Source organism: Hyposmocoma kahamanoa, unplaced genomic scaffold (genome assembly GCF_003589595.1).
Source record: "Hyposmocoma kahamanoa isolate Upper Pololo Valley unplaced genomic scaffold, ASM358959v1 99122, whole genome shotgun sequence".
NCBI lineage: Eukaryota > Metazoa > Arthropoda > Insecta > Lepidoptera > Cosmopterigidae > Hyposmocoma > Hyposmocoma kahamanoa.
This window is the reverse complement of record NW_020655797.1, coordinates 1-10,663: the sequence shown is the minus strand read 5'-3', so window position 1 is coordinate 10,663 and position 10,663 is coordinate 1. Positions and strand designations below refer to the sequence as shown.

At 36.3% G+C, this 10,663-nt stretch overlaps 2 protein-coding genes across 2 annotated transcripts; one reads left to right on the top strand and one right to left on the bottom strand.

Moving 5' to 3' along the window:
• Nucleotides 1-576: 576 nt before the first annotated feature.
• On the bottom strand, nucleotides 577-1,002 carry LOC113239016 (low molecular weight phosphotyrosine protein phosphatase-like; the record flags this gene model as incomplete). Its single annotated transcript, XM_026475881.1, has 2 exons — nucleotides 924-1,002; nucleotides 577-771 (listed from the first exon to the last, which is right to left on the bottom strand). Coding segments are annotated over exons 1-2 (235 nt in total), but the record flags the coding sequence as incomplete, so codon positions are not given.
• A 3,873-nt stretch (nucleotides 1,003-4,875) lies between these two features.
• Nucleotides 4,876-10,508, top strand: LOC113239017 (probable tyrosyl-DNA phosphodiesterase). The gene is made up of 6 exons (XM_026475882.1): nucleotides 4,876-4,913; nucleotides 5,005-5,103; nucleotides 6,177-6,321; nucleotides 6,525-6,850; nucleotides 9,186-9,365; nucleotides 10,315-10,508. The coding sequence occupies exons 1-6, from the start codon at nucleotides 4,877-4,879 to the stop codon at nucleotides 10,506-10,508; spliced, it is 981 nt and encodes a 326-aa protein (XP_026331667.1). The 5' UTR covers nucleotide 4,876.
• The last annotated feature ends 155 nt before the right edge of the window (nucleotides 10,509-10,663 follow it).

Here is a 10,663-nt window from a genome sequence, read left to right as displayed (position 1 = left end):
TGCCACTCAGAGCTCAAAGATTTTTTTTATTTTTATTTATTTTATTGGTTTAAGAAAAAAGTACACATAAATAATGTAACACACCGTTAAACCCTACTTGGGTTTGTCTCGATGCCATTCATTCCTTGCTACGAACAAACCAATACAAAACATTAAAAAAAATCTTATAAGTAGGTAGACATTGTTTTTATCTTTATTTGGAGGCATACATTTGTACAACAGTGAAGACGGCAAAGTATTTTATTATTCGACTAGACACTGAGCGAACCGTCAGGAAACCGGTTTGTTAACAAGTGTTAACGCCCCAAAAACAAATGTTAGTACATTAAGTAAAGAATAAATTTAATTTTAAATGTATATATTTTATAGTATATGTAGTATTTATAAATAATATGTATTATTACTATATGACTGCCACTGCGTCCGTCACCCTGAGACATAAGTTGATAAGTCTCATATGCCCGTAATTTCGAAAATGCTGACATTACTGCTTGGCCGCAGAAATAGGTAAGGTGGCAGTACTTCCCTGGACGAACTCTTTCAAAAGGAGTCCTACTGCCACTAAATAATATGTACTTACTTGTCTAGCTACATTATTATTGTATGGAACATCAAAGTTCTGTAAAGTTGCCAAAGACCTCCAATTAGGCGTATCCCCTACGTGCCAATCGGCGATGGCTGCACTATCAATCTCCCATTGATCGGCTTGACCCAACTCCTTTACAGTTTTCTGGAAAACACATTCCGCTATTGGTGAACGGCATGTATTTCCTGTTAGAACAATTTCAATATCAATCAATACGTCACAATTTTGAATGCGGTCAGATAATGGTTGTAAATGGTGAAAAATTTGAGACCAAATAATTATATTGGTATATTGTCATTGTTATGTACTATGCACTATTATTATTAGATGTACTTACCCAGGCACACGAAGAGAACCTTTTTCTTTTCGTCCGACATTATTTTCACAAGTAGGTTCGACCAAATTGTAAAACATTGTGAAATACTGCAATATTGCTCAAGAATAAATATATTATTGTTAGGCAAAACAGGTTTTTTTTTTTTTTTTAATTTATTAAGGCTTTGGCAAAGCCATCAGCCTAAACATGAAGTTTAATTATGTTTCTGCAAATATGGCCGCCACAAAGAGGATAGGCAATTTGAAGCGGCGTGTTTGGATTGACTCGGGATTCCTTAAAACGGGCCGATGCGGGTATTTTAGTTCGAGATTCGTATAATTTCGCGTTTTAATCTTCGATTAAGGCACAATAGCACTATCCTATTCCACTTTAAACTAGATTTCACAAAATAATTGAAAGTCAAAATAAAAACGACACTTTTCCCTCCAAAAGATCCAGAGCGAATCCACAGGTTTTAGGATCAAGAGCAGTGTTGCCAGACTTTTGCGAAGTTAATTCGCCAATTGATGTGTGTTAAGTAGCCGATATTCGCCTAAGCCTTAAAATCCCTAAAAATCAGGGAAAGCTATTCTATAATTCTACATTTCTACTTGCTGCCGGAGATTGGGGAATATGAACTCTCTGATTTCCCCAATTTCCCACACGTGAAACTACTCAAACCTCCAAATGAGTTGTTTTGCAATTCCATTCCCCAAAAATCCCCAATCAAGATTGTAATTCCCCGGACATTTTATTAAGTAGCCTAAAATCACCTTTTCCTATTTCAAACATAGCCTAAATATCGCCGAGTCGCCGATCACTTTTTTAGTCGCCGCACAAACCCTCGAAGTCGAAAATCGCCTAATCTGGCACCACCGATCAAGAGCACGTTAAGATTGACATTTAGGACCTAAATCCGACTCTATGCCGCTTACGATAAGTCTTTTATTTTGTTCCATCCTCTAAGCGATAAGTACGGTCCAAAGTATAAAGTGTCAAGCTTGATATGCTCTTGACTGTACAATAATTTTCTCTATGTTAAAGAGCGGTTACACACGGCGAATTTTAGCAGCGTCGCTAATCGTCTACGCGCAAGATTTTTAAGCAGCGATGCAAGTACGCGACTGCACCGATACAAACGCACGATTGCATCGATGCAATCGCCTTTAAATCGCAAGTGTAGTGATGCGATCGCGCGTTTGCATCGCTGTTAGAAGTCGCCGTGTGAAACTACTCTAAAATTCACCTTTTCCTCAATTTTCTTTCAGTATTACTTTACTTTTCTTTCTTTTAAAATGTATTACGGGTCATAGCTACTTTCTATGCTTATGCACATGCTTTCACAGCAGTTCAACAATGTTGTACTGTACAACATAGAAAATCTCAAAGAAACAGTCATTCATGGTCATTGATGATTTCTCCAAATAAAGACTCCTAAATTTGTTAAAAATAGCATAAAAAAATTAACTTTGCAAATTGTTATAGCCTGATTACGATAGTGATTTTGCTGTACACCCAATGATCTTTTAAACAACATGTATGTACATTACATGTACATTGTATACCTCTTATTACATATTTATTTTAGTTCAATTCCCGTAGAACATGGAAACTTCGATTGCACTTGCAACATTGATCTGGAGATCTCTTCATGTAAACAGTACTACACGCCCAGTAAATTAAACAACGAAGAAGAAATGTATTTCCATAATTGCAACAAATTTATATTTAATTTCATGGTTGTGGACTTAGATATGCTCTAAGGATGAGGATAAGTGAGACGTAAAACTAATAGTAAATAGCTTTACCTACACAACAGGGGGTCTACTCTCGATCTTCGTCCGACATCCGTCCGAAACAATTACTGTCAAATAAGTAATATTCGACAAAATTAAAAGACAAGTATCAAGTATGAAGCTTCATTCGCATCACGCGTCTTTTCATTTGGTCAAGTATTGCTTATTTGGCAGTAATTATTTCGGACGGATGTCGGATGGAGATCGAGAGTAGACCCCCGGAGTCTTGAATTCAGCATGTAATTTTCATAGATTTTATTGAGAGGTCAGCGCTATTAGATATATAGATAAATAAAACGTTTATTAAAGTAAATGGCTAAATGCTGTGTTTGTAGTGTAGGTGTAAACCTGCATTACATTCACAAACTAATAGGAGTTACTTTGAAATTTGAATTGAATGTGAAAAAAACCATATGACTAGAGCACGTTCGTTTTATTGTTAATACCGTAAATTAAGTATGGGCAATTTGAAAAAACACATCGTTTCGATTTTTACAAACAATATCAATATTTTATGGAAGGAAATATTAGTTATATCGATATTTTTCTCCAAATCCAGTAGTAACCTATAAAATATTCCCAAAACATACCTATTAAGTATGTTATGTATAAAATAAAATTTGGAAAACTAGACACAACGCTGAAGTTACAGAAAATTTTATTAGGAAAGATTAGGTAAAAAGTACGGTCGTAGTCACCTGCTGTAGGATATAGAGAGAAAAGAGTTACTACCATATTAAATGGGATACGATGCTCCGACTGACAGAGCTCCCCCGGGTCTGTTAAAATGAGAAAACTGATTTAAGATTTTTATTCAAATGTATAAAGTAAAAATTACAACTTGATATGAGTGACAGTTCTACGAGACGACAAAAATTTTATTTGAAAATTACTCAACGTTACACCGATCAGTAGTGTAATGGAACATCTTAGCTTTGACACCGTCAAGACTACCAAATGCTAGTATTTTTTAGATTTTGTATTAATTTATATATTTACGTAATCCACAAAACGACACTTAACAATTCATATAGCATGTTACGATTTATAGATATTTTTTCCCCAAGCCTACTGTAAGTAACGTTAGCACAAATGACTTGATTCATAATCTTAGAGAATGGAAAAAAATATTCCATAGTCTCTAATACGCGCTGACCACCATAATGGAGATATAGACGTCAGTGCTAATCATCGAGTATATACCAGAAATAGAGACGAAATAAGGGCCATATATTCCAGGTAACACATTAGCGCTACAGCTCTTATAAATGTCAACTCTCGTTTGCACTGAAATATAGACAGGCCAACTACTGACCTGTGTGTACGTCTCCGTATATTCAAAAAAATATTCTGCATTTATTGTAATAAAGATAATGTTTTTAACAATGCCGTGCTGTTCTATTCGGTGGTGAGAAAAACAGCAAACATCTAATCACAAAACAAACGGAATCACATTTCACCGGTAAGTAAATATTAAATATGTAATTTTGCAATTTTCGTCCATTATAGCAAAGCTTAAGTTAACTGGTCGTTTTGAAATGAAACAGTTGACGACACCCATTGACGTTTCCGTCTTCTATAAGCATTGACGACACCCGTCAATTGTTTCGAATTCGAGCTAGCCAATCGGAGCGCAGTTGTCATAGTAATGATATCGCAGAATAGTTTTCAAACAAATTAAATGACATTTTGTCTCTATTTCTAGCTATATACTCGTTGGTGCTAATTAATACGTTACCTACGTGCTTAAGATATAGCGTTAACAAAATATATGTTCAATATCGTTATAAAAATCGTTAGATAAAACGAACATACTCATATTGACAACGCGTCTGACATTTCTTCTGATCAATTGCTAGGGTTCTGTCTAGCGATGGAAAATCTTTTAAAAATTAAAATAAATTTTCATCATACTTTATAATAACAACAATAGCAATGGATCATGCAAAGAAATGAATTGAATTGCGTTTTTATATATACAATACAACCAATGAATAAAGCATCATAGATGACACTTTCTTTTTTGAGAACCACAAATATTTACAATTACAATAGCTACGAAACCTTTCTCATATTTAAAATCAAAACGCACTTGACTGTTATTTTGAAAAATACGTTTCTTGTTCTTTGTACTAATTTAGGGTATTTTTAATAAAATAATTACCTTGCAATGAAAGTATGAATACAATTAAAAAACGCAAATCCGATATGGAAGGTAGTAAATACGTTATAAACTGTTTTATTTAATTAAAATTGAAATTATTCTTGCTTGACGTTAATAATGTTTTTAATTCGATATATTCTAGATATAAACAAACCTAAAAGAGTAAAAAAAGAATGCAGCTATGGGGAAACGTGTTATAGAAAGAATCCGGCGCATTTTAGAGAGTACAGCCATCCACATTGTAAGTAAATTTCTGTTCTTGGATTTTTTTTTTATTGTAATAATTATTATGCTTATCTTAAATTTAAAAATTAGACAAAAGTATTTCTGACATTGTCTGTATCGTGTTATATAATGGAAATTAAGGCTTAACGGTACATTACCAACACTTGAGTTCAAAGTTGAAATTAATATGGTGAATAATTGACTTACAAATAAATGGACGACGGGTCTAATACAAAAACCACGAAAAAAATGTCCCAAGTCAACCTATTCGAAATTTAAATTGTAATGTCATCGCAGTATTGCGCTGTCAGTAGAACAAATGAAGACTAAAGCGGAGTTTGGCGCTCTGTATACGATTTTAGCGCCTTACAAGTGCGGACACTTTTTAGCGCGGACCCGACGTCCATATAATTGTAAGTCAATGTGGTGAATAGACTAATAGGTTAGATATGAAAGGTATGATAATAATATTAATAATTTATTACAACAAGAGTTTATATTACCGCTTATGAAATAATGTAAGATAATATAAATCATCCATACACTCATGGCGGTATATTGACAAAAATGTTCTTTACCTTCCGTGCTAGTCGAAACTGTGTTACGCAAGGTAAGATTCTCACTCAAACAAATATATTATTTACGAATTAGTCATAAGGATTAATATTATAGACTAATTTTGAATAAAAAACACAAAAGAAAAGTGAACAAAAGATGCTAATGATTGCCGAGTTTAGCGTAAACAACACAGTTCATATAAAGAAATCAGAAGCGTAATATATATATATATATGCATATGCTGCTCCTCAATCACGCCCACCATTAACTGTTCTGTTGTGATCACCACTAATTACTTTTCTGGCTCTAACAGATTTTATATCCTCTGGTTGTGGCGCGTACCTTCTCAGTATGGCGAAGATAAACAGGAGTTTCATCTGCCTCATGGTAGAATCTACACTCTGTATTCTCTCTGTCCAATATTTGACTTGTGTTTGGTTAAGCCACAATGGTTGCAGTTAACCTGGCACTTTGTATAAATTCGCTTAGAAAATTTAAGTTAACTACTCTACAGTTGTATTTTTTTTTTAGTGGAAGCAATAATAGACTCCCGGACAGATTCAGAATATGTTGTGCCGTCTCACCTACAATTGCAGAAATATATGATATTGGAACAGATTGAAATCATATTAGAAAAACAGCTGTACGAACCTAAGAAAAGGGTTGGTGGTAACAGGTAAGATACATCAAATTATTCCCTTGTTACATTCCGCTTGGCTATCAACTCTCAAGGTGTCTAATTCGAAAGTTAGTCTGATATTCAAGCAATATATGGTTTGTTGGAGTATTTAGTTTTAACGGCTTTTTTGTCGTGCCATCTGTGAGAAAGTGTTCCTTGCATGGGTTGATTTTTTAATTATTTTCCTTTTTATTTTTCAGCGCAACGACATTAGAAACAAAGTTCTGTGACACTGGTACATCTAAGAACACAATACATAATACCATAGACAATAAAGTCACAGTGACTAAACCCATGGACAAGATGGACATAGCGAAAAATATCAAAGTTGAAAAAGACATTCTGGAAATTGCGCCGAGTTCCTCAAATGTAACAACCGAAAATAAGAAAATAATTAGTAGTTCGAACGCTTTATATGGCATGAACAAAGCAGGGGATTGCTCTACAAATTTGAAAACAGAAGTGAAGACAGAAAGAAGCTCTTCTCCAAATGAAATTCCTACCCTTTTGAAGAACCAAACTGGTGGTAAGCAACACGCTTATCCACAGCAGTTACAGCGTCACTCAGATATTTAAATCGCAAAGATCTGAAGGGCAGACATAAGTTGACAAGTCTCATATGTCTTAACGGGTTATGGAAAAATTTCCATTTTGAAAAAATCATATTTTTCAGAAACAAATATTTTTCTGGATATTTGTCACACGGACTTATATATTTCATAAACTGGATCGCGCACTTCGATATACCAATATTACAAATTTACACCTTATTGGGTTATGTTGAGGTTTATTTTAAGTAAAAGTAAAAAATCGAGCTACGTGAGATAGCTCAAAGTAGTGGTCTGTCCTTGTCTAACATGTTGTCAACGCTAAATAAAATCATCTTAGGTAGTGGCTATTCTATTAACTTTTTAAAATTTTGGTTAAATATTATTAGTTTAAAGGTAATATGCTTTTACTGTAATAATACAAAAAAATATGTATCTACAATGCAACCTTCTATTATGAAGTAGCATATCAAATAAGTATACTAATTGGTATTATGAAATAATATTAGTAGTTTTAGTTATACATAAGCGGCCATATTTAAAAAAGTTAAGAACAATATGGCTGGCTGAAGTATGAATGAACACCCTATTAGAAAGAGACGCATTACTACTTTGAAGCCTCTCACTCGGCTCGTTTTATTAACTTAGTGCGCGGCCCAGTTTAATATACAAGTCCGTGATTTGTCATTTTCTACATTTGACGATGACGTCTGTCAAAAGATGAAGTTAGTGAACGAAAATGATGGAGCCATTAAAAAGGCTTTTTTCGTTTTTTTGTGAAATCATTCTATATCTCGATTTACTCTAAATGGCTTTGGCTTAAACAAGTTTATTTTATAATTCACGCTAAATAAAACTTCAAATGATATTTCTAAACGTAGAACATGATATGAGCCTTCGATATTATATTATTTGAATTTTTCCGGAAAGAATTTTTAATATGTGATTTTTTTCCGGAAAATTACCCAACAGTACATGCGTCTGTGATTTCACCAAAGTTGATATGGCTGGCACATTATTATTAATATATTTATTAGTTTTTTGTAATGATTTTGTATATCCAGAATTAGATTACATGAGAACAACGAATGCTTTAATTTTGGGGAAAAAGGTCGATTTCGGCAGTGGGGCAATTTTAATATTTTTTCCAGAGAAGGAATTATTCCCGAAATCCCCCTGATGATGGGGACATCAGGGGGATTTCGGGAATAATTCCTAATCTTTTCTTATAGTGTCGACGGCATACACTACACTATTATGACCCAGAATTCGGCCACAACGACCGCGTCACTAGCAACCGCCATTAAATCCAAGCGTGCAGGTGTTAAGGCGTACAAACAATCTAGAGGGTCTGGTCCCGTTATCCGTCCGCAATCTGTCCGAAACAATTACTGTCAAATAAGTACTACGCGACTAAATCAAAAGACAATGTAACAAGTATGAAGCTTCATTTGCATCATGCGTCTTATAACTTCGAGTCTTCGAGTTATAAGGTCGAGTTTTTTTCTTATGATACCAAATGGCGGGACGAACAAATCGTGCGCCACTCAGAGCTTTAGATCACAAAGATCTGAGTGGTACTGCCACTGCGCCCGACACATAAGTTGACAAGTCCCATGTGCCTGTAATTTCAACAGCACCCTTCGAAACCGGAACGCTTGGCGGCAGAAATAGGTAAGGTGGCAGTATTTCCCTGGACAAACTCTTTCACAAGGTACTCTATTGCTCCAAATTATTACTAGTATTACATCTATTTGACAGTAATTATTTCTGACAGATGTCGGACGGAGAGTAGACGCCCAGATTAGGATCGTTCTAAAATCCCCACTGAACAAATTGGCCTTACTCCGACCAACATGATTCCGAAGACTATTTAAAGATTTCTCAGACGGCGGGACAAAGGTGGATGGGAGTCTTTCGCGCCAAAGGTTGCACCTCTTCTGAGCTGGTTCAATGCTCAGAGGATAGACACATTTGACGAAACCTTCTATAAACATTCTGTTAGAATAGAATAGACATTTATTGCAACGCCACAACACATAGATACGTGTACGCAAAAGGATTTCATTTAGCATAAGCCACAGCCATAATTGACTGTGGCGCTGGTTTTCAATGAGCCCTGCCCCCATAGCATATAGTCGCGACGCGCGCGATAAAATTGAGATAACCGCGCGCTATTGGCTGTCTCAATCAGATCTAATTTAGATAGCCAATGGGGCGCGCTTATTATAATTTTATCGCGCGTGTCGCGACTGTCATGCGTAGCCATGCTACGTGGGCTGGTTCTTTTATTTAAAACTATATTTTTTTTAGATTTAGATTACCGCCCCATAGTCGCCCCTACGCGTCGCGCCGAGGATTATCTAAAAGTAGTGCGCCCCCGCGGCAAAATGGCGGAGAAACACGCGGCCAGCGCCCCCTATCACATATTCTACACTACCATCAACGATGCAAAGGAAACACATAGTCAACCATACTCCATTACTTTTTTGGGTAAGTTCATTTAGAGACTCACCACATTTATTCACGCGGAATCGCCTTGGGCCGATCAGAAAAACCTTTATGTCCATGCAGTAAGAGCGATAAAGACGTTACGCCTTTCGCTTCCGGTCTGAAGTCTTAGACAATGGCACACGTTCCCAATCTATTCCATTAGAATAAACGTAAACGATAATAGATTGGAAGCCAAAGTTACAAGAGCCTGACGTACGCTCATGCTAGTGGTTAATTCGATAACAATCAAAATAATTGTCTATGGTTTCGTTGGTAAACGTCACGTTGAGTGTGACAAGTGATCGACGTTCATGGCGAAACGCGCGGGATTGAAGTCTTTTTAAAGTGTGTTATAATTATTAATACGAAATCGAATACTTAGAAAAAAATACTTTGATCCGGCCGGATTCAAACCGACGTCTTCTAGCAAACCGTGTCAGACGCTATGCCAACTAAGCCACGTAACGAACGAGTGGGTAAGAGCCGAATCTGGTTTCTATCGACTTTTTAGCCGTAGCGCCATCTATGCTAAATCTATGAAAGTATTTCGTCACCCAGTTAGGCACTTTTACAGCTACCAGCTCTGCCAGCCCTCTTTTTAAAGTAGTTATAAGTGGAAAGTGGTTTCAAGTATTGTTTATATATTTTAAAGTGGTTAGTGAAATATCTACAGAAACATTTGTTATTTAGCTCTTTTATGATTGAAAATGAAGTGAGTTAAATTACACATGCACACATTACACAGGCACATGGGGCTTGTCAACTTTTGTCGCAGGGTGATGGGTGTAGCGGCAGTGCCCCCCCAGATCTTTTAAAGCTCTGAGTGGCACTGCAACTGTTACGGACAGGCGTGTAGCTGTTACCTTAACTGTCATTCCTGCCGCACCGCACGGCTACCTCAGGAACCGACTCAGTTAATAGGCCTGTAATTTCTGTTATTTCTTTTCAGAAATTCTGGACTCCAGTTTAGGGGAGCTTAGATGTTCGCTACAAATTAATTTCATGGTGGAAATATCGTGGCTTCTGGCGCAGTATTACTTTGCTGGTTACAGGTATACAACAACATCAACCTATTTATACGTCCCACTGATGGGCAAGGGTCTCCTCTCAAGCGAGGGTTTAGGCCATAGATCGCCACGCTGACCCAGTGCGGGTTGGGGATGCTTCACACGGTTTCCGAAGGTTGTGAACCTTTTTCGACGTGTAGGTCTCGTCACGAAAATCTCATGGCGAAGGATGGTGACCATTACCCGGGCCTAGGGCGGCCAGATTTTAGGGGCGCCCAATCGTGACAAAAA

Excerpts from the sequence above, each read along its gene's own strand:
- LOC113239017 (XM_026475882.1), top strand. The coding sequence starts at position 4,877 with ATGAATACAATTAAAAAACGCAAATCCGATATGGAAG. Across the intron at positions 4,914-5,004 it reads ACGCAAATCCGATATGGAAG|ATATAAACAAACCTAAAAGA; the intron begins GTAGTAAATACG and ends GATATATTCTAG. Across the intron at positions 5,104-6,176 it reads AGAGTACAGCCATCCACATT|TGGAAGCAATAATAGACTCC; the intron begins GTAAGTAAATTT and ends TTTTTTTTTTAG.